Source organism: Bos mutus, chromosome 4, assembly GCF_027580195.1.
Source record: "Bos mutus isolate GX-2022 chromosome 4, NWIPB_WYAK_1.1, whole genome shotgun sequence".
Classification (NCBI taxonomy): domain Eukaryota; kingdom Metazoa; phylum Chordata; class Mammalia; order Artiodactyla; family Bovidae; genus Bos; species Bos mutus.
Window position 1 is genome coordinate 74,422,223 of NC_091620.1, and position 22,556 is coordinate 74,444,778.

The window sequence follows — 22,556 nt, forward strand, 5'->3', positions numbered from 1 at the left end:
GGAATGGATAGATTTCTGATATTACTTAATACTTTCTAAAATTTTAATTAAACATGCCAATTTAGTGGATAAAAATTATAAAAAGATCTTACAAGGTGAGCATACAAAAAAAAGAGGAAAGAGAAGGGCACACTTGAGCTTCAAATTTGAAATGCATGAGAAAATGAACTTCGAAAAAGATTATTTACCTAAAGACTCATAGAACTTCCCTGGTGGCTCAGATGGTAAAGTGTCTGTCTACAATGCGGGATACCCAGGTTCGAACCCTGGGTCAGGAAGATCCCCTAGAGAAGGAAATGGCAATCCACTCTAGTACTATTGCCTGGAAAATCCCATGGACAGAGGAGCCTGGTAGGCTACAGTCCATGGGGTCGCAAAGAGTCAGACATGACTGAGCGGCTTCACTTTGACTTTTAAAGACTCATAGTCTCCAAACTGCTGGTTACTACACAAATGAGGGTCTAAGATTCACAGTCTACACTTTCCTTCCCTAAGACCAAGCTCCACTGAGCTGTTGTAACCCAAAGGGTATGCAAAATGATGGACATAACCTAAAAAATGTATTTAAATTCCAAGTACTAGAAATTCAACTAACAACATTGTAGCCTTGAATAGATTTTGATTGATCCCCATCTAGAATACTACCTACTGTTCTGGTCATTATACTTTAAGGAAGACGTAAAGAGAGAAAAAGGGGTAAAAGAATCAACAAGGAAATACTGTGTAAGCAAAACTAAAATAACTAAACCTCTTCATTGTGAAAGATAAAAACCAAGGGGTCATTTTGAAGCTCTTAGCTTAAAGGTTCTTCCCAGGATGAATTGAGGCTTGTTGGCCCTGTCCTGTAGTGCTAAGAGGCAGCCTTGGACTGTAAAGGGAGTTAGATTGGCATGGATTAAAAAGATGAGACTTTACCGCCGCCTCTTGCATCTCCTGCGTTGACAGGTGGATTCTTTATCATTGTGCCTCCAGGGTGAACTCTGCAGTTTTCTTTTTGCCTAGGCCTCCTTCAGATCAGGAGGCATAGGGTATATGCACTTTGGTAGTCATAAACCAATATTGACTTAAGAGATGCATGTTTGATCCCTGGGTTGGGAAGATCCCTTACAGGATGGCATGGCAACCAACTCCAGTATTCTTGCCTGGAGAATCCCATGGACAGAGAAGCCTGGCGGGCTACTGTCCATGGGGTCACAGAGTCAGACACTACCAAAGCAACTTAGCACACACACACACACACACACACACGAGACCATAAAATCAAGACAATTTATCATGGTTTTTAAAAATTATTCTAGCTAAAGCCCTCTCCTCATCTCCTAAGTGATGTGTAATGTCTTATGTCTGGATGCACATCCTTTTCTCCCATGAGACATTTGACACGACTTTTCCCCACCCTCACCATCATTTATTCTTCAGATTTGTGAATATCCTTCTCCCTCCTGATGCTAAAGAGATTGCTACTCGCTTCCGCTGGTGGCAGCCAAGACACGATGGCCTGGACCAGAACGACTGGGCCATTGACAACGTCCTCATCTCGGGCTCTGCCGACCAGAGGACTGTCATGCTGGACACCTTCAGCAGTGCCCCGGTGCCCCAGCATGAGCGCTCGCCTGCAGATGCCGGCCCTGTGGGGAGAATTGCTTTTGACATGTTTATGGAGGACAAAACTGCAGGTAAATTTTCACTGATGTTAAATGAAAATCCATTTGGGTCTTTTCCAAAAAATGGAATGTAGAACCTTTTATACATTCTCAAGTGGTTACAGAAACAGTGAAAAGAGTGTTCCCATTTCCTCTCTCAAACTTCCTGATTTTACATTGTGACGAAACCTTTTCTTTCTTTCAAGCCAGCAAGCTTGTTTTAATAAATAGCATTCTATAGTTTTACTAATAGGGTAATTTTCTCTGAGAAAATTTTTGTTTCTACATTTCTTATTTTTTATTTTGGTTAGAAAGCCAGCATTTTTTGGACGTTTGTTTTACTCTCCAAGGACAAGGATTTTGTTTAGCTGTACATGCCTTTGTGATGGCATTTCATGTTTCAGAAATATCCAGGGTCATGTTTGTTACTCTTCGTTCTTAATAGGAGTATTGCAGTGGTCCTGGTGTACTGTCAAGGATCTCTCCATGCTATTCTTATTTTTAATGACTTGTTTTCATTTCATCACATTATTCTGGTCCCTTTTTTAAAGTGGTGTATTATATTAAGTATGTGACTTTGTGATGCCACGTATTTGGTTATACTGCATAAAACCTGAAATGGTATCTTCAGGTAAAGTAGTAATGTTTAATTACATGTATTGTATCAATACTGCAAGTCTTATGGAATGGATAGACTATACCACTATAGATTCATCAGACAATGAGACTGTGCAATACCCAACTCTGCGTTAGAATCTTACGCAGAAAGAAGGATCTGGATGTATTTTGCAGTAATGAAACTGATAAGAACCTTCCAAAGGAATGAAATCTATGCTGAAGACAGTTGAAATGTGGGGAATTTTAGTAACTTAAAATACTTAATTATTAATGTTTTAATGTAAAAGCAATACATGTTCAAAGTGTGAAATTAAGAAAATACAGAAAATCATAAAGATGAAAATCACCCAGAGGATAACCATCATCAACATTTTGATATTTTTTAGAGTCTTTTTTCTGTGCCTTTATATAATCATATTTTAAACTAAATTAGAATCTTATTTATATTTTTTAGCCTGCTTGTTTCATTTAGAATTAAATCCTTATCATTTCCTCTTGTCCTTAAGTTTCTTTGAAAATATAATTTTAATAGCTATATCAGATCAGATCAGATTAGTCGCTCAGTCGTGTCCGACTCTTTGCGACCCCATGAATCGCAGCACGCCAGGCCTCCCTGTCCATCACCAACTCCCGGAGTTCACTCAGACTCATGTCCATCGAGTCAGCGATGCCATCCAGCCATCTCATCCTCTGTCGTCCCCTTCTCCTCCTGCCCCCAATCCCTCCCAGCATCAGAGTCTTTTCCAATGAGTCAACTCTTCCCATGAGGTGGCCAAAGTACTGGAGTTTCAGCTTTAGCATCATTCCTTCCAAAGAAATCCCAGGGCTGATCTGCTTCAGAATGGACTGGTTGGATCTCCTTGCAGTCCAAGGGACTCTCAAGAGTCTTCTCCAACACCACAGTTCAAAAGCATCAATTCTTTGGCGCTCAGCTTTCTTCACAGTCCAACTCTCACATCCATACATGACCACAGGAAAAACCATAGCCTTGACTAGCCGGACCTTTGTTGGCAAAGTAATGTCTCTGCTTTTGAATATGCTATCTAGGTTGGTCATAACTTTCCTTCCAAGGAGTAAGCGTCTTTTAATTTCATGGCTGCAGTCACCATCTGTAGTGATTTTGGAGCCCAGAAAAATAAAGTCTGACACTGTTTCCACTGTTTCCCCATCTATTTCCCATGAAGTGGTGGGACCAGATGCCATGATCTTCGTTTTCTGAATGTTGAGCTTTAAGCCAACTTTTTCACTCTCCACTTTCACTTTCATTAAGAGGCTTTTGAGTTCCTTTTCACTTTCTGCCATAAGGGTGGTGTCATCTGCATATCTGAGGTTATTGATATTTCTCCCGGCAATCTTGATTCCAGTTTGTGTTTCTTCCAGTCCACCATTTCTCATGATGTACTCTGCATATAAGTTAAATAAACAGGGTGACAATATACAGCCTTGACAAACTCCTTTTCCTATTTGGAACCAGTCTGTTGTTCCATGTCTAGTTCTAACTGTTGCTTCCTGACCTGCATACAGATTTCTCAAGAGGCAGGTCAGGTGGTCTGGTATTCCCATCTCTTTCAGAATGTTCCACAGTTTATTGTGATCCACACAGTCAAAGGCTTTGGCATAGTCAATAAAGCAGAAATAGATGTTTTTCTGGAACTCTCTTGCTTTTTCCATGATCCAGCGGATGTTGGCAATTTGATCTCTGGTTCCTCTGCCTTTTCTAAAACCAGCTTGAACATCAGGAAGTTCACGGTTCACATATAGATGAAGCCTGGCTTGGAGAATTTTGAGTATTTCTTTACTAGCGTGTGAGATGAGTGCAATTGTGAGGTAGTTTGAGCATTCTTTGGCATTGCCTTTCTTTGGGATTAAAATGAAAACTGACCTTTTCCAGTCCTGTGGCCACTGCTGAGTTTTCCAAATTTGTTGGCATATTGAGTGTAGCACTTTCACAGCATCATCTTTCAGGATTTGGAATAGTTCAACTGGAATTCCATCACCTCCACTAGCTTTGGTCATAGTGATGCTTTCTAAGGCCCACTTAACTTCACGTTCCAGGATGTCTGGCTCTAGGTCAGTGATACACCATTGTGATTATCTGGGTCATGAAGATCTTTTTTGTACAGTTCTTCTGTGTATTCTTGCCATCTCTTCTTAATATCTTCTGCTTCTGTTAGGTCCATACCATTTCTGTCCTTTATCGAGCCCATCTTTGCATGAAATGTTCCTTTGGTATCTCTGATTTTCTTGAAGAGATCCCTAGTCTTTCCCATTCTGTTGTTTTCCTCTATTTCTTTGCATTGGTCGCTGAAGAAGGCTTTCTTATCTCTTCTTGCTATTCTTTGGAACTCTGCATTCAGATGTTTATATCTTTCCTTCTCTCCTTTGCTTTTCTCTTCTCTTCTTTTCACAGCTATTTGTAAGGCCTCCCCAGACAGCCATTTTGCTTTTTTGCATTTCTTTTCCATGGGGATGGTCTTGATCCCTGTCTCCTGTACAATGTCACGAACCTCATTCCATAGTTCATCAGGCACTCCATCTATCAGATCTAGGCCCTTAAATCTATTTCTCACTTCCACTGTATAATCATAAGGCTATATAGTATTCCATTATAATTTTATCATCTTAACATTGAATATTTAGATTATTCTTATTAATTCATTGATTAGTATTTCACATGGACAATGGTATAATTGCAAATATTTAATGAAAATCATCCTTTTAAATTGAAAAGGCTTGAAATGTTCTTCACCACTATCAAGTAGTCTAACTCTTTCAAGAAGATTATTGAGTAGACTTATATAATCTGATTTGGAACTTTGCTAAATTACTCATTTGTTTTCCCTATGTAATGGTTTATGTAAGTGAGTTTATGATCAGAGAATAATTTAAGTGCAACTTCTGTATGAATAAAAGCAAATACATGTTTTTTCAAGTACTGAAAATACTGATTTTTATTTTAGACTAATTTGTGATGTACAATTAAGCTCATGCTTGTCTTGCAAAGACAGTGCTCCTAGAAAGTATAATATCTACTTACAGAAGTAGTTTATGATACTGCAGAAGAGATTAGTGTTAGTTGATTAATGTAAGCCCTTTTTCAAGATTGCAGCGTTCTAGTATATAATAAAATATATACCAGAGAATAAACTCAGGATATTGTTATTGGAATTCAGATTTCTGTGCCTTTTGATTCTTGAGTCCTATATCTCTGCTATAGGACTAAATGTAACTCCTAATCCAATGGAGTGAAAACCAACAGATAATCGCATTATGGTAGCCATTTGAGTCCTGGAGATAAAAATGCTTGTTCTACAGGCATATGTTAAGCTCAGACAAAATCAAAAGAACACAACACTGGTGAAGGCTGGATTCCAATTAAACTGTTTTGTCTCTTCTCTTCTGAGGCCATCCAACTCTTTGCACAGTAACCCAGGCTTCCAGTTGTACCTGTTCATCTCCACTGTGAATGCTGGAGCTAACCAGGAAACTGCCAGAAAAAAGTTGGGCCTGTGAAATCAAAATGTATCATGAATTAGATGAAATGTATAGATATGTTTAATTTCTAACCTTTCTGGGATAAAATCATGAAGTTAAAACATCCCTTCCAAAAGAGAAAGCAAATTGTGAGGGACATGAATGTGTGGTGTGCATGTGTGTGTGTGCATGTGTTTGAGAGAGAGGCACAGTAGGATTACTTGCACTGATTAAGTCATATCTTGCTGCTTAAATTTTCATTAGACTCTTAGAAGCTTTTTTAAAAATCACTTTATTGAGGTATAATTGATGTACAAAAAGCTGTAGGTATTTAATGTATACAACTTGATGAATTTGGATTTATATATACACCTATGAAACCATCACAATAAAGGCCATAAATTTATCAATCATCTCTGAAAGTTTCCTCCTGCCCCTCCTCTTTTTTAATATTAATTTTTCTATTTTGGTAAGAGCACTTAACATTAATATCTCTCTTAGTAAATTTTTAAGTATGCAATACATAATTATTAACTATAGCCCCCATGTTGTATGATAGATTTCCAGAACGTATTCACCTTGCATTACTGAAACTTTGTGCCCTTTGACTGACAAGTCCCCTTTTCCCCTCCCACTAGTCTACTCTCTGGTTATAAGAGTTTGGCTATTACAATTTTTTTCATTGCCCAGGAGACACTACCAAAATTTGAGTATAAATAGCTAACTCACTTCTCTATCATGTTACTAAAAATCTTCCTCTTTCTTTAGATTTGGCCTAAAAAGTTAAACACCTGTCAGAAAAACAAATGGATGTACATTTCCCTTTGTTTTTCATTTGTAACACATAAAATGCATTCTTTTTTCCTAAATGTAGACTTAACTAGTTTAGGGAAAAAAAGAATGTATTGTATGTGTTACAAATGAAAAACAAACTAGTATTGGACACTTGATATATCTCAGTCTCTCAGTATCTGTGTTCCTAAAATGATGTGCTTATATCAGTGTTTTGTCTGTAGATGGTATGTAATTAGAGAGATTACTATTTAAAATAATTATCGATCTTACCTAAAGTGAAAATTTGCTTTAAGGTATGTTTGTCATAAATCTGTCATAACATTTTTGTTTTTCTTTTTTAAGTAAATGAGCACTGGCTATTCCATGATGATTGTACAGTAGAAAGATTCTGTGACTCCCCTGATGGTGTCATGATTTGTGGCAGTCACGATGGAAGAGAAGTATATGCAGTGACCCACGACCTGACCCCCACTGAAGGCTGGATCATGCAATTCAAGGTGAAAATGTTATGACCTTAACTATGTGTGTGTGCTAAGTCACTTCAATCACGTCCGACTCTTTGCAACCCCATGGACTGTAGCCCACCAGGCTCCTCTGTCCGTGGGGTTCTCCAGGCAAGAATACTGGAGTGGGCTGCCATGTATCCCTCCTTCTCCAGGTGACCTCCCGACCCAGGGATCAAACCTACATCTCTTATGTCTCCTGCATTGGCAGGTGGGTTCTTTGCCACTAGGGCCACCTAGGAAGTCCAGTGTACAGCAATCCACTGTAATTCTTCAAGATCCATCTGTCTTCTTTACAGACCAGATAGGTGAGCTGAAAGGAGATGTGATAGAAATCACAAGCCCCATGACCTTAACTATATAAATAAGCCATATACCAGTAATATAAAAATTTAAAAAAAAATTGTAGAGACAATGATTATACAATCTTTTATTGACTTAATACATACATTGAAAACTATTAACAAAATTTAATATTAATATACATCCCAAGTATATATAACTTAATGATTAAAAGTGTTTTATTTTTGAACTATTTCAAGGTGAACTTGTGCTGTGTGCTGTGCTTAGTCACTCAGTTGTGTCCAACTCTTTGCAACCCCATGGACTGTAGCCTGCCAGGCTCCTCTGTCCATGGGGATTCTCCAGGCAAGAATACTGGAGTGCGTTGCCATGCCCTCCTCCAGGGGATCTTCCCAACCCAGGGATCAAACCCAGGTCTCTGGCATTACAGGCAGATTCTTTACCATCTGAGCCACGAGGGAAGCCCAAGAATACTGGAGTGGGCAGCCTATCCCTTCTCCAGGGAATCTTCCAGACCCAGGAATTGAAGTGGGGTCACCTACATTACAGGTGGATTCTTTACCAGCTGAGCTACCAGGGAAGCCCTAAGATGAACTTAAGTAAGATTTAATGTGCTTCTGAGATTAAATATTAATAGAGAAAAATATTGATAAGAAAAATGTAGAAAACTGATTTCAATTGCCTGAGTTTAAATCATTATATGATGTAGGCATTCTTTTCCTTTAAGAGAAGATTGTGGCTATACCTACTTTTTTTAATAAAAACATTTCAGTGTTTCTGGAGAAAGAAAATTATAGAAAACAAAGGCATGATTAGCATTAATGCCAACATCAATTTTAGCTAAGATCTTATGTCAACCAACTTGTTCTGTCTACCTCATTCCCACTGTATTAGCAACAAATGTTGCATTATGACTGTCTCCATCAACAAAGAATGCTGTGTCTTATCAAAAATACCCTCTGTAATTACTTCACTGCATCTTACTTGCAGTTGAAAGTGATTTATTGAGAGTCATAAATTGTGTAACAAAACAGTAAACTTGGTAAAGCTATTAGCAATCCTTCTTGGTCGAGCATTCTGCCAAACAGAAGTGCCAGACCATTAGCACAACAAACAACAATTTGTAAGAGTAGGCCCAGGCCTTCCAAGGCAATCTGCCAGCTATTGCAGAAGCACAGCTTTCAGCTTCTCTCCAAACTCCCCGCACAATATATTTGGCACTTTCTATAATTTGTCACCTAGGGCAACCATGTCAACTCCACCATTCATCAGCACAGCAAATAATGAACCTGAAAAGAAACGGATGTGTTGCAGTGTCTGTCAAATAATCGGCAGCTTTCTTACTACCAAGTCCTTAGAGCATGCAATATGGTTTTAATACCTTAATAATCTTAATAATTTTTCATCTCTCTGTTTATTAGATCTCTGTTGGATGTAAAGTGTCTGAAAAAGTCACCCAGAATCAAATTCATGTTCAGTACTCTACAGACTTTGGTGTGAGCTGGAATTATCTGGTTCCTCAGTGCTTACCTGCAGACGCAAAATGCTCTGGAAGCGTTTCTCAACCATCTGTATTCTTTCCAACTAAAGGGTGGAAAAGGATCACCTACCCACTTCCTGAAAGCTTAGTTGGAAAGTAAGTAGAAAATTAAACCCTGGTTCTAAGCATTCAGAAGTGGATTTAGACACTGTGGTCAGCCTGAAAGTACTGTGTAATTGTCAGTAAAATGCTCTCTTCCTCCCTAACTCTAAAGTTCACTCATTAGTGACCTCCATGATGAACTAATTTAAGGAGACCTCAAGATGTAATCCTCAGACTTGTCAAGGTAGGCCCTGACAGGCTCTTCCATTTTTCATACCTCACTAGTGCTCTGTGAGCAATAGTGATGGCCTTGGAGCCAGATGAAAAGGTATATGTTACCTTATGGACCTTGTAAATTGTGCTTTCCACATTGGTCCCTTGTCAATCCATGATAGATGGAGCCAAGAGAAAACCTAACTTATCATGCTCTTAACACTTGTACAAATCCTAATTCTCCATGCTGTTTGTACAAATGTAGTTTGTAGGTTTCATTTTTTTTTTATCCAAGTATTATGTTCTGCACCTGCAGTGGAAAGTAATTAGCCTAGACAGTAGTGAGCCAAGATGGTTAAACTGTTTTCTGAAAAGTATGTGGATAAGTTAATTTAGGCAATTACAAAAAAATTCCCTTCAACTGTAAAATTAGGGGAAAAGATACATTAAAGAAAATGATAGTTATGCTTCCACAATATGTCACAGTTTCTGGCTAAATGAAGAACCTTGTGTGAAACAGATTCGAGATATATGACCAGAACACATAGAGCCTTTGAATAAGGTATTTACACAAGGCAAAAAAGTCCCATAGAGATTGTCTATTGCATGATCACTCAGTTTTCTGGAACAAATCTAAAAGGCTTAGTTAACATGCTAGACAACAATCAGTATACTTTCAGCTGCAGGTAACAGAAAATTCCATTCAAATTAAAATTACATTTGGCTCAATTGAAAGTGAAATATATTATCTGTATAATGAAAAAAATCCAAAGGTAAGTGGACTGTAGGATTGGTTGGTTGACAAGGTCAACAGTGTCTTCAAGGACATTATTATTTCTTACTCTCTTACTCTTATTCTTTGCTCCACTGTCCACACATGGATGTCACAATCAGTCTTCAGACTAGTTTTCTTTGTGAACATAGATGTCTCCCAGAAAGCTGGACCACAGTACATCCTTACCTGTGTCCAATGGAAGAGAAAGAGAGTTGCTTTGGTTTCCAGCAAAGCTGGAGCAAGTACCTCTTTGCATCTCATTGGTACAAATTAGTTCAAGAATGTTCATTCCTTACACCACCAACAGTTAGGGAGATTACATTATGATTCTCATATGACTCATCTGGGCTGAAGTGGGTGCTGGAGAGCCACCATACCCTCATTGCCTCATTTCCCCGTCTTGTTCTCACTCTCTTTTTTTATAATGAGGTATATAATTTAGAGTCAGTAAAATGAACACATTTTGATTGTTCCTCACAATTTCTTCCCCTTGTATAATCCATGTAACCACCAGAAACAAGATACAGAATGTTTATATCTTCCCAGGATGTTGCTTCATGTACTTTGAACTCTTTCCACCAAAAAACGGTGGAATATGTTAATATAAGGTTAATTATGACACTTCTATTTTCCCCAGAGGACAGAGAAGAGCAATGATAAAATTAAAATCTCAGGGAAATTTTCCTTTAGTATGACCCTTCAAAATTATTTTCTAATTAGCATAGTTACTCTGAGAATATTGTTTATCTTTAGGGGATTCAGAAGCTGCTGTTTCCCAACCACCTGAAGGCCGTGTATATGCTGACAAGGCACTGTCAAAGGAGTCATTTACCTTCTGTACAATTTCAGAAATACAGTTAATGAATCTAAATTGCATTGTAGCCACTGGACTCCAGTTTATAAGTTGATTTTTAATAGTTACAGATTTGTGTTTTAAAATGTTCCTTTTGCTTGACATAGAGGTTCCACTGTATTTTCATTTTGTTTTACAAGTTTACTCACATATTTTAAAATGTAAGTTGAACTGGCTTTAAACTTACATTGCTAGAAATAGAAAGATAATGATGGTCCCAAAACAACTTTTATTAACCCATTTCATCTTGGTCAGAATGGTTTTAATGTTTTTTCTCTTGAATACTGAATGTACATGCAGGACTATGGACCTGAATAAAGTTAACTTTTGTTCTTCACTCCTTTCCTCTTGTGTTACCAATAGTCCAGTAAGGTTTCGGTTCTATCAGAAGCATTCAGATATGCAATGGGCAATTGACAATTTCTACCTGGGCCCTGAATGCTTGGACAACTGCAGAGGCCATGGAGATTGCTTAAAGGAACAGTGCATCTGTGATCCGGGATACTCTGGGCCAAACTGCTACTTGACTCATACTTTGAAGGTAAAATTAAAGCACCTGAAGAAAGCATGTACCCTCATTCCAGGTCGTGCATCAAGAGCCAACTTAAGAGTGAGACTAATAATTTATAACCACGTTCTTTGGGACTCCCAGTAAATAAATCCTTTGGACAGAATCTTAAATATATATATGCTGCCAAGTCGCCTCAGTCGTGTCCTACTCTGTGCGACCCCATAGACGGCAGGCCCCCAGGCTCCGCCATCCCTGGGATTCTCCAGGCAAGAATACTGGAGTGGGTTGCCATTTCCTTCTCCAATGCATTAAAGTGAAAAGTGAAAGTGAAGTCGCTCAGTCGTGTCCAACTCTTAGCGACCCCATGGACTGCACCCTACCAGGCTCCTGCGTCCATGGGATTCTCCAGGCAAGAGTACTGGAGTGGGTTGCCATTGCCTTCTCCATATACTTATATACATATATATATATATATATATATATATATATAGGTTTATTAAATACAAGAATATTAGGACCAAGTGCTAGTATGTTTTACCCACTTAATAATATAAACCAGTCTGTATGGATTAAAGAACATACTCTGTTTAGGGGGGTTTTATAGAGCAGACTATTAAAGTCAATATTAAACCTTCCTTAATTCACTTTTTTCAGTAGATATACTATTTAAATTAGGAGGATACTGTTGTTGTTATGAAATAAAGCAAATAATATTTATACATTATCACACACAAAAAAAACAAGTTTTCAAAAAGGTGGAAATGGCACCAGAATTTTTGTTCAGAAAGTGTTCTGATTTGTTGACTGCTGAAATGTGGTTGCATACTAAATAAGAATTGAGAGGTTAGTCTTGGAAATTTTAGCTATTATATCATTATTTAACATGCAAAGTTGCTCAACACTGTTGCCATATATATATAAACACTGTTTCTGTGAATAAATATACTGTATTTATCTTACAATAACAGAAAAATGACTGTTAAAAAAGTACAAGTGATTGAAATTGAGTGTATAAGTGACAAACAATGTAAATAAAACCTGTCATTTTGTGACTTCCCTGGTGGTCCATTGGTTAAGAATATGACTTCCAATGCAGGGGATGCAGTTTTGATCCCTGGTCAGGGAACTAAGATCCCACATGCCACAGGGCAACTAAGCCTGTGCTCCACAATTACTAAGCCCATGCACTTCAAGTAGAGAGAAGCCCCCGAGCTGCAACTAAGACCCAAGCAGCCAAAAATAAATACTTTTTTTTTAAACTGTGATTTTTTTTCTACAATACTTCAACAACTTTGAAACTAATAGATTAAAAACATAAAATTGGAGCAGTACTCACTTGTATCTGAAGCCGTTAGTTTGTATGTTATCAAATGAGATTATAACATGAGAAATGTAGCTACAGGTACTAAATAAATTTTTTGATGTAGTCTTTCATGAACATTTAAATTCCATTAGCGTGCTTCAGTTGGATAAGAAATTGTAGAAATCTATATTATGAACCCTGAATCAGATATTTCTGAGAGTTTAACATGATTACCAAAGCATGTCTTCTGACCCTTGTGTTCTCATATATAAACCTCCAGTTATAAATTGCATTTATTTGCTAACATCAGTGAGGTGAGGTAAGGCTAACATGTTGACCACATGTCTTTAACTATAGAGTTGATTATGTTCCAAATTTGAAGAGTGTCTATCTAAATCATCTGAACCATACAATAAGATAGCAACTAGACAGCCTACCTAAGAAGTGAAAAGGTATATAGTTTATCTGTAAACAACTACTACAATTGTAACTATAACATATTGTTTTCATGACATATTTCTATCACTAAAAAAAAAAACAAAAAGAAAAATGAAAAAAAAAACTGCCTCAACCTAATGCAAAACTGTATTATGGACAAAAAGAATGTCCTCTGGACAAAATGAATAGAAAATCAAGAGCTTGACTGTGATGTGAGGAAATGAAATAATTGAACATAAAATTAACCATAATGAACCCTAATGTTTTATTTATCTATTATGTTTTGGAAATAGACTATTCCTGGTTGGTGGTCCTTTTTAGTTAAAAGGATAAATTGGAGACTCAGGGGAAATAGTTCATTCTAGATTTTGAGCTCTTCTCCCTATCATCCTGAATCTTGGCCCTGACAAACATGTGAAAAGTATTTTAAATTGCCTTCCAAGATTGTTTTAACTTCATACAGAAAGGTTTGGTTTCAAGTGTCCCTGCCTAACCAAATAAGACATTTTAAGTTTGTTCTGTGTTGAAAGCTGAAGGGTCCTGGGTTCCTAAAATACTCTCCAAGGTGCAGGGAGTGGAGGGGGCACACATTTCCAAGGAGAATATGACAATCATTCAGGGAATACTGGGACAGGGGGAAGTGCTAAACCATCTGTTTTATCTTATTCCTTTAATTTTTTAAAATTTTTGTTCCTGTTTCATAATATCATAATAAATTACAAGAGTACTTTCCATCATATATAGATAAATATTTTGAGAGTATATGCTTAAGTAAGTTTTTACAAATATGAATATTACTAAACTCAACTTTACAATTGTTCTAAGATTCTTTCTAGATTTTAAATTCCAATAATTAAGCATTATTTAAGCAGTTTAAATGATCGTCAATAGATGATGGACAAGAATATTGTGGACGTATCATGTTGGGTTTCTTTTAATATCTTTCAGAAAAGCATTTGAAATCAGCTCTAATTTTTAAGGTCCAAGATGTAACTTTGTATTGTCTTAACTATCCCATAATTATTCTTCGAAGTTTTTACTTTTAAACGCATACCACTTACTTCCAGACTTTTCTGAAGGAACGCTTTGACAGTGAAGAAATCAAGCCTGATTTATGGATGTCCTTGGAAGGTGGAAGTACTTGTACTGAGTGTGGGATTCTTGCAGAGGACACTGCACTCTATTTTGGGGGATCCACAGTAAGACAAGCTATTACTCAAGATTTGGATCTCAGAGGGGCAAAGTAAGTCAATTTTTTTGGTATCTTTGTTACAACTTAGCAAATTGGCCCCCAGAGGAGAACACACCTATGAAAGAAGTTGTTATCCACGGCTTGAGTAGATAATTTGTTCTAACTAACTGTTCTGATGGCTAATTTGTGCTTGATTTCAGATTCCTGCAGTACTGGGGGCGCATTGGTAGTGAGAACAACATGACCTCCTGCCATCGGCCCATCTGCCGGAAGGAAGGCGTGCTGTTGGACTACTCTACAGACGGAGGCACGTTTCAGGGGTGAAAGCCATGCCTTGCAGCAGATTCCCAAATTCCATCCATTGCCCCTCAGAAAAGTCTCCGCAAAGCTTTGCTGACCTGGCAATGCAAACAGTGAAAGTCACAAAGAGAAAGCTATAGACCTTGGTTGCATTCCACCCATTACACATTCTATATTTGTAACTTCTGTGTTGTACAAAATATACCCAAAAAGGGAAAAGAGAGAAATCACATTTAAAAAAAACTCCAAGCTTATGAATAAAGACAATAATCACAAGGCATAGCTGAAGCTTGATTATAAATGATACAATTAAGAAATAAATTTTTGCATAGTCTTCCAAGTAAAAGATAATTTTAAAAACATTTTTAAATGTTTTAAAAAGCTTTTGTGTGAACAAGCATATAATAAATGGTATAGAAAATCTATAAGAAAGCATTAGTAGTTGTGGAAAACTATAGTCAATTTGTGAGTCTGTCACACACTATGTTAACAAGATTTTGTTTCGTTATTTTGAAGTAGCTAGAACCAGATGAGTAGTACCATGAGGTCTTTAGAAAATCAGCATTAGGGGATAGGTATCATTCTTAATAACTGGCAGATAAATAGATGACCCTACCTTTAAAGTATTTTAGGAATTCAAAGATGTTTTCTTAAGTAATTTAAACATTCCACCTACTGTCTTATCAGTTGATGAGAGAAGCTTCATATTCGTCCAACAAATCACAAATTGCATAGAATTATAATCACTATATTTTAAAATACTAGGAGTATCTTATCTAGAAAGATTTAAAACACGGGTGTTTCTCATTATTTATGAGAAATAATGGATATAGGAATCAAGAACAAAACTTTAGAAGCAGAAAATTTAATTTTTACCTCAGTATTTTTATTTTTGCCCAAGTATTTCTAAATACCCTTCCCTTTATATCATCACTCTCATTTTGAAACAGTGTATGAATACTTACATTAAAGTCAGTGAAATCACTTCTCATGATATGGCTGAAGATCTCTTTGGAGAACTTGCAGTAACTTCAATATATCGGGGGTTTGTTGTGTTTTTTCCAGTATGTTACTATGTTGGTATATTTGTTTTATAGGAATTACTTGGACTTTGCTCCATGAGATGGATTATCAGAAATACATTTCAGTCAGACATGACTACATACTTCTTCCCGAGGAGGCTCTTACCAACACAACTCGACTCCGCTGGTGGCAGCCTTTTGTGATCAGCAATGGACTTGTGGTCTCCGGGGTAGAGCGTGCTCAGTGGGCACTAGACAACATTTTGATTGGTGGAGCGGAAATCAATCCCAGTCAGCTGGTTGACACTTTTGATGATGGTAAGAAACAAGACATTGAGCAATCTTTCCTGTATATCTTTTGTCTGCTTATGTCTTTACATGAATTACTACATGAAAAGCATTTAGATGAGTACCTACCATATATTTACTGATCAACGAATGTTAGCTATTATTTTGCCTAATAGTTTATACATCTTCAAGGTTGACTGCTTGTTGAAATGTCAACAAAGAATTTAATAAATCCCATTAAAGACAAAATGTCTTGCTCTAAATATAATTTGAAATTTCAGCAGCCCCAAATAATTTCAGTTTCTTTAAGAATTTCTGTATGCAGAGATACATGTTTTATTGGTTTGAAAGTATTCCAGGAAAAATCTTGCAATGGTAAAAGTTACCCAGACTAGCAATTATATTTTAAAAGTTGGGTAATTGTTTACTAGCATTTAATAATCTTTTCTAGATTTGATTGCTATATATATATATTATACCAATTAAAGAAAATAAAAATCAATCTTAAAGGGTAAGCAAAGAGCTAGAGCATAGACATTCAAGTAGTTCAACAATAAACCAATTAATTTAAGAGAATAACATGCGGTATTACTTCCAATTTATCTTAACAGAAGGCACCTCCCATGAAGAAAACTGGAGTTTTTACCCTAATGCAGTGAGGACAGCAGGATTCTGTGGCAATCCATCCTTCCACCTCTACTGGCCAAATAAAAAGAAGGACAAGACTCACAATGCACTCTCCTCCAGAGAACTCATTATACAGCCAGGATATATGATGCAGTTTAAAGTAAGGGGAAGCGGCTCCTCCAGGCAGTATGGTGTTACATTTGGGGGAGGGAGTACAGAGAGAAAGCTTATTTGAACAACTATAAGGAAATGATTGATTTCATTCATTATAAGAGACTTTATTTTATGAATAAAAAATAGTTATCTTTCACAAAGGTCTTTATCTTATAGGATTATTTGAACACAGATATATTGAGACATAGAAAGACATGCAACTGTATTATATCTCAGATATGTAATCTTGACTTCACTTTTACAAACCTTGGAAATAAAAATCTCAAGTAGGCGCCTCTATCTGTCTCTTTCTTTGTCTCTATCCCTTTCTGTCTCTCTCTCCCACTAATTTCTCTACCACTTTCTCTTTATGCCTATTTCATACATCAAGCTTTGCTTCTTTATATGTCCTTTTTCATTATCTTTCCATTTTTCTTTTCTCTCTGACTTCCAAACAGCAAACTTGTACATTAGCCCAATTGAAACCTCCCAAATCCTCAAAGATTTTAAAAAGACTCTCACTTCTTATTAATAAATGCATATTTTACTCGTATAGAAAAATGAAAGAAAAGGCACAGGAGGTAATTAGTAGACAAATTAGAGAGAAAGATAAAGCACTATCGATTAATGTCTTATTGCAGAAAACACTAAAAAGGGACATTACAGAAATGCAGTTTATTACTGGATCATTTTAAAGAGACAGATCAGTTGTTCTAATGCCCTTATTTAAAAAGATGTGCTACAATGACAGTTAACAGAAAGAATGCTTATTAGCATAAATAAAAATGTGTTCGTAGCTGGGAGAAGGGGGAAATGGGGAGTTAATATGTATAGGGTTTCAGTTTTGTAAGAAGAATTCCCAAGTTGAAAAAAAAAGGCAAATTTTCTGTTTTCCTCAGCTTTGTATTAAACTCTCCTTCAGAGACTGGAGGGTGAGGCAAGTCCCCCCGAATGCTACCACCCCCTCAGGACTATCCTTACCTTAGTGACATGAAGGACACTCAAAATCACATCCAGTGTTACACTACCCCTAATTCCAAGCCACGTCCTTTAAGAGTGAAGGCTTTTCCTCTCGGGCTTTTCCTCTCCCAGGCCCGCATCACATTCATATTTTTTATTAAGTTGGTTGGGGCCTCCTCTTTTGTTGCTTCGGTCAACCCAGAACTGAAGAGACTGACATTTTCTTCTCTAGCCAAGTCAATTTGTTCCTTTAAAAAAAAAAAAAAAACTTGTCCCCAGAAATTTAAAAATTGAAGTGTCACTAAATCTACAACTTTAAAGTCACCATAGACTTTCTGAACACCACATGCAACTTTCCTCGTTTTTCGTTTTCTCTGTACTATTTGGCACACTTGTTCTTGTCTTCTCCAGCTGGTGAAATTCTCTTTCCCCTCAGCTTCTGGGTTCTCTGCTGCTTCTCCTCTTACCTTCTTAATAGTTACGTCTATCTCCTTTTTGGCTCTTCTTCCCTCAACCCTCTAAATATCAGCATTTCTTAGTACTTCTCCCAGGCTTTCTTCTCTCTTCATAGACATTCTCACTATTGAGAACTTCATTCATCCTCTGGCTTCAAGTATCATATCTTTAAGGGCAACTCTAAAATTTGCATATCCAACCTTGACTGGCTCATCAACATTTAATTCAGTACTTTTAATAGCCTGTATACTTTTCTACACATTTGAATTATTGGCACCTCAGCTCAACATGTTGAATAGTGAACTTCCTATCTTCCCACTTCTGCCAACTCCTCTCTCTGATTTTCCTATTTCTCTTGATGGCATTGCCTCTCACTTATTCACCAGCTCTAAATTTTAATTTAGTTTTTGATTTATCATTTTTCACATCTAATTAGTTACTCCATCCTTTCAATTCTAATTCCCTGTATTCCTGACACCCATCCCATCTCCTCTCTGCACGGTTACCACCTTCATTCTGGGCCTCATTAAATCAGTAGTCCACTGAGTAGTCTTTTCCTGTCTAATCTCTCTCCACTTCACATGTCTTCAGCAGCACAGATTGATCCTTTCAAAGCATAGCTTTGATACATCATTCTACTGCTTATTGATGAATTCTTTTCTTTTTTTAATTGAAATATATTTGACATATGGCAATGTGTAAATTTAAGTCATACAGCATGTTGATTTGATACATTTATATATTATAATACAGTTGCCACAATAGTGGGAGTTAGCACCTGTATCACATCACATAATTATTATTTCTGTTTGTAGTTGGAATAATTCAGCTCTCCAACTTCTGAAGAATTGTTTTCTCACCCACTTAATCAGATTCAACCTCTCCTTCCTATGAAGCACCAAAGCATTTTATTTTTTTCTGGTTTCCATTTCCACTGCTGGAATACACTTTGTATTCTCTCTCTGAAACCACAGTTGTTTATGGATAAGCATATAGTATGAAGTTTATAGCACCAACCTTCCCTAGTGTCAGCACTGAAATAGGACTTGTTCATTGAGCAGATGATTAGAACTTAAATTTGAATCACCAAGTCTTTATAGCATTTATGCACTGTTGATGATTCAAGCATTTAATTGCACATGATATGGAATACTTTTATCTACATGGAAGTGGAAAAAACTAGGAATAAATATTAAGTAATTAAAAATTACTATTTTTAATTACATATAAAAATATAATGGTAGCATCAAGGAAGTTAGTAAATGAATGAAACTATCTTGAACCAGTGATACTTTGTTTCTTTCCATTAGTTCTCCTAATACTACTTTCCTTTTGACCAATTTATCTTCTCCAAATTTACAATTAGTATGTTATTACTAATTAGGTAAATATAAATAGTAATTTTTAACCTTAATTCTCATCTCCTTGCAAAATGGTATGACTTGTACAAAACTCAAAAGAATGCCTTCTTGGTGTCTGGCAGGCTGCTCTGTAAAAGCTTCTCCAAATACTTCTTGGTTACTTATATAGGCATAATGAAGAGAGATGGGAGTTCTTGTTAATGATAGGCATTATTTAATCTTGCTGACACATATCAATTATCTGCTTGTTTTAGATTGTGGTGGGTTGTGAAGCCACTTCTTGTGGTGACCTTCATTCCGTAATGTTGGAATACACTAAGGATGCAAGGTTTGTGAAATCACTTTTTACATTTCCTCCAAATGTGTATATACAATTCAAATGGTTGTTTTTAAGGCAACTGCTTACAGGGAAGCATTCTTATGTATTAGAAGTGGCAGTTAATTGTATGCATGTAAAAATGTTATTTGTATAAAATTCACAATGTATCTTATTTTCAATTTTTCCTTCAAACCAAGAAGAATCAATTTCATGCTAGGCTTCAGCCAACAGATTTTGTATTTTAAACTAAGACACTATATTTGTCCTCAAAGTAGAACTCTCTTTTATTTATGTTGTTTGTTTTCAACCAACCCTAATAAAAATATAAATCAGTGAAAGATCTGATTATGCTTTAGCTAAAGTCACATCCCCTAAAGCATAGTAGCACTGTTGACTATAAGTCTGACTTAGTGCAGTTACCTCTTTAGGGTGTCTGTAGGCCTGCCTCCCACCACCACTTTGAAAAATGAATTATAGTAAAGAAGGCAATGGCACCCCACTCCAGTACTCTTGCCTGGAAAATCCCACGGATGGAGGAGCCTGGTAGGCTGCAGTCCATGGGGTCGCTGGGAGTCAGATACGACTGAGCAACTTCACTTTCACTTTTCACTTTCATGCATTGGAGAAGGAAATGGCAACCCACTCCAGTGTTCTTGCCTGGAGAATCCCAGGGACGGGGGAGCCTGGTGGGCTGCAGTCTATGGTTTCGCACAGAGTCGGACACGACTGAAGCGACTTAGCAGCAGCAGTAGCAGCAGCAATAAAGTTTGGGTAGACAGAGAATTTTGTCAGTCAACTCCAGGTATAGTTCTTGTAGCAATATCAGGGAGAAGAAGCCACTAGAGTCAGCTCTGTACCTGCTATTATTTTATTCTGTCATCTGTAACTATGTTAATGTGCTTATAAAGAGTTAGGGTATATCTTATTTGAAATAATTTTCAATTTTTCTTTTTATTATATGTAATTATATATATGTACATATGAAATTTATATTAAAATTTCTTAATTTAACCCAATCATTAAGCATTACCTTGACATGAGACAGATGTCTGATGCAGCCTCTGAAGAGCTATCTAATGCAGCCTCTCTGGTTTTTTCAGGTCCGATTCCTGGCAGCTCGTTCAGACCCAATGCCTTCCTTCCTCTTCAAACAGCATTGGCTGCTCCCCCTTCCAGTTCCACGAAGCCACCATCTACAATGCTGTCAACAGCTCCAGCTGGAAGAGAATCACCATCCAGCTGCCTGATCATGTCTCCTCCAGGTAGGCTGCATACTTAGGTAAACTGTGTGGAATGACCTGTGAGTCTCTGCAGAGCTCATACAGTGACTCGACAGCAACTGATAAAAGGAGTCTAGACTTTTAGTTATAGCCCTAGTCCCCTCTCCCCTCATCTCCCCGCTCTTCTCACTGCCCCATGCCCCTAAATGGAAACTCCATGTGCGCATAAGAAATAGGATTCTTCTTTGTAAACAATTCACAGACCTCAAATTTTCTTTTAATTAAATACCACAGCACACACCAATCTCAGTCATAGCCCTTGAGTGAAAAACATCCCAAGACTTGGACTTGGCACCACAACTGCCCCAGTGTTCGATGCTCCCAGAGGCTCTGCTGTTCCCCCCACAACCAGTGCCTACTGGGGTGTGCCAGGCTGATCGGGTTATATTGAATTGCAGGGTAAATATAACGGAGCACAGTCTTCCTAGAGTAGCATTTATTTTCCCCAAAGATTTGCAAATGACACACCACTGTAGGAAAAATGGATATGGGCTTATTATGGAATAGAACAGGAAATGTACATAAATTTTTGAGGAATTTTGTGGGTTTACTTCCAGAATCTGAGGGGTACAAGTTCACTCACTTCTGCCAATTGGATGCTTTGGGGGAAAGTTTTAGAAGCCCTTTTCTTAGAAATAGCCCCTATCTCCAGAGACTAGAGGCTGGACACACCCGTGGGCAATAACAGCCTCCTGAATCCCTTCTGCTTTCAGTGCAACACAGTTCCGCTGGATCCAGAAGGGCGAAGAAACGGAGAAGCAGAGCTGGGCAATCGATCACGTGTACATCGGAGAGGCTTGCCCCAAGCTCTGCAGTGGGCACGGATACTGCACCACCGGTGCCGTCTGCATCTGCGATGAAAGTTTCCAAGGTCAGAATCCTGTTTTGTTGTTCTTGACCCAGGAGACTATAGGGTTCTCCTCATCTCAACATGTGTGCAAAGGCCACCAGGGAATGGATAGAAACTCTGGCCTGAGGGATTTGAGATAGATGATGCACTCTTTGATCATGACTTATTTACCTCAGGGATGAATTATGAAGGATAATTTTATGCTATATTCCTTGAATTTTTTAAAATGCAGATTTTATCCACCCCGCTAAGATATTCTATAGTACCTTACATTCTCCAACTTCCACATGAGTCCCTGCCCCAGCCTCTACCTTCCACACTTGATTTTTGCTCTGGGCCTCTCTCCTTCCCTGCCTGGCTGCCTGTCCCCAGACACTGGACCAATATTCTTTCTTCCTCGGCCTCTCCCAGGGGCAGCAGCCCCTGGCCTCCCAAGATGGAGCTGACAATTTAAAATGTTCTGTTTCCCAGGTCTCTTCGTCACATACACATACAGAAAAACCTTCATAACTCAAAAAATACACTTTTACTGCTTGAGTTTCTAGAGGCTGACGATGCATTTGGGGCAAAGTATCTACTCAACTGCTGAGATCCCAGGAGGTTGCTTTGTCAGTCCTGTTTGAAAGCCTGCAGCCCTGCTTTCCTTTGATGAAATGTTTCTCACAGGTTTCAGCCTCTATGTTACAAAGTTCACTGTATCCAATTACTATTACATCCTCAGAGCCTAATTCTTGACA

At 37.6% G+C, this 22,556-nt stretch overlaps 1 protein-coding gene across 1 annotated transcript in view; it reads left to right on the forward strand.

The window, feature by feature from the left end:
* RELN (reelin) overlaps window positions 1–22,556 on the forward strand; it is a 549,751-nt gene that overhangs the window by 511,061 nt on the left and 16,134 nt on the right. The window contains exons 50-60 of the mRNA XM_070369659.1: window positions 1,420–1,676; window positions 6,873–7,027; window positions 8,758–8,972; window positions 11,123–11,300; window positions 14,079–14,254; window positions 14,404–14,510; window positions 15,601–15,843; window positions 16,425–16,600; window positions 19,625–19,698; window positions 20,790–20,951; window positions 21,683–21,840. Of these exons, the coding sequence (XP_070225760.1) occupies window positions 1,420–1,676; window positions 6,873–7,027; window positions 8,758–8,972; window positions 11,123–11,300; window positions 14,079–14,254; window positions 14,404–14,510; window positions 15,601–15,843; window positions 16,425–16,600; window positions 19,625–19,698; window positions 20,790–20,951; window positions 21,683–21,840 (1,901 nt within the window). The remainder of the gene's footprint in view (window positions 1–1,419; window positions 1,677–6,872; window positions 7,028–8,757; window positions 8,973–11,122; window positions 11,301–14,078; window positions 14,255–14,403; window positions 14,511–15,600; window positions 15,844–16,424; window positions 16,601–19,624; window positions 19,699–20,789; window positions 20,952–21,682; window positions 21,841–22,556) is intronic.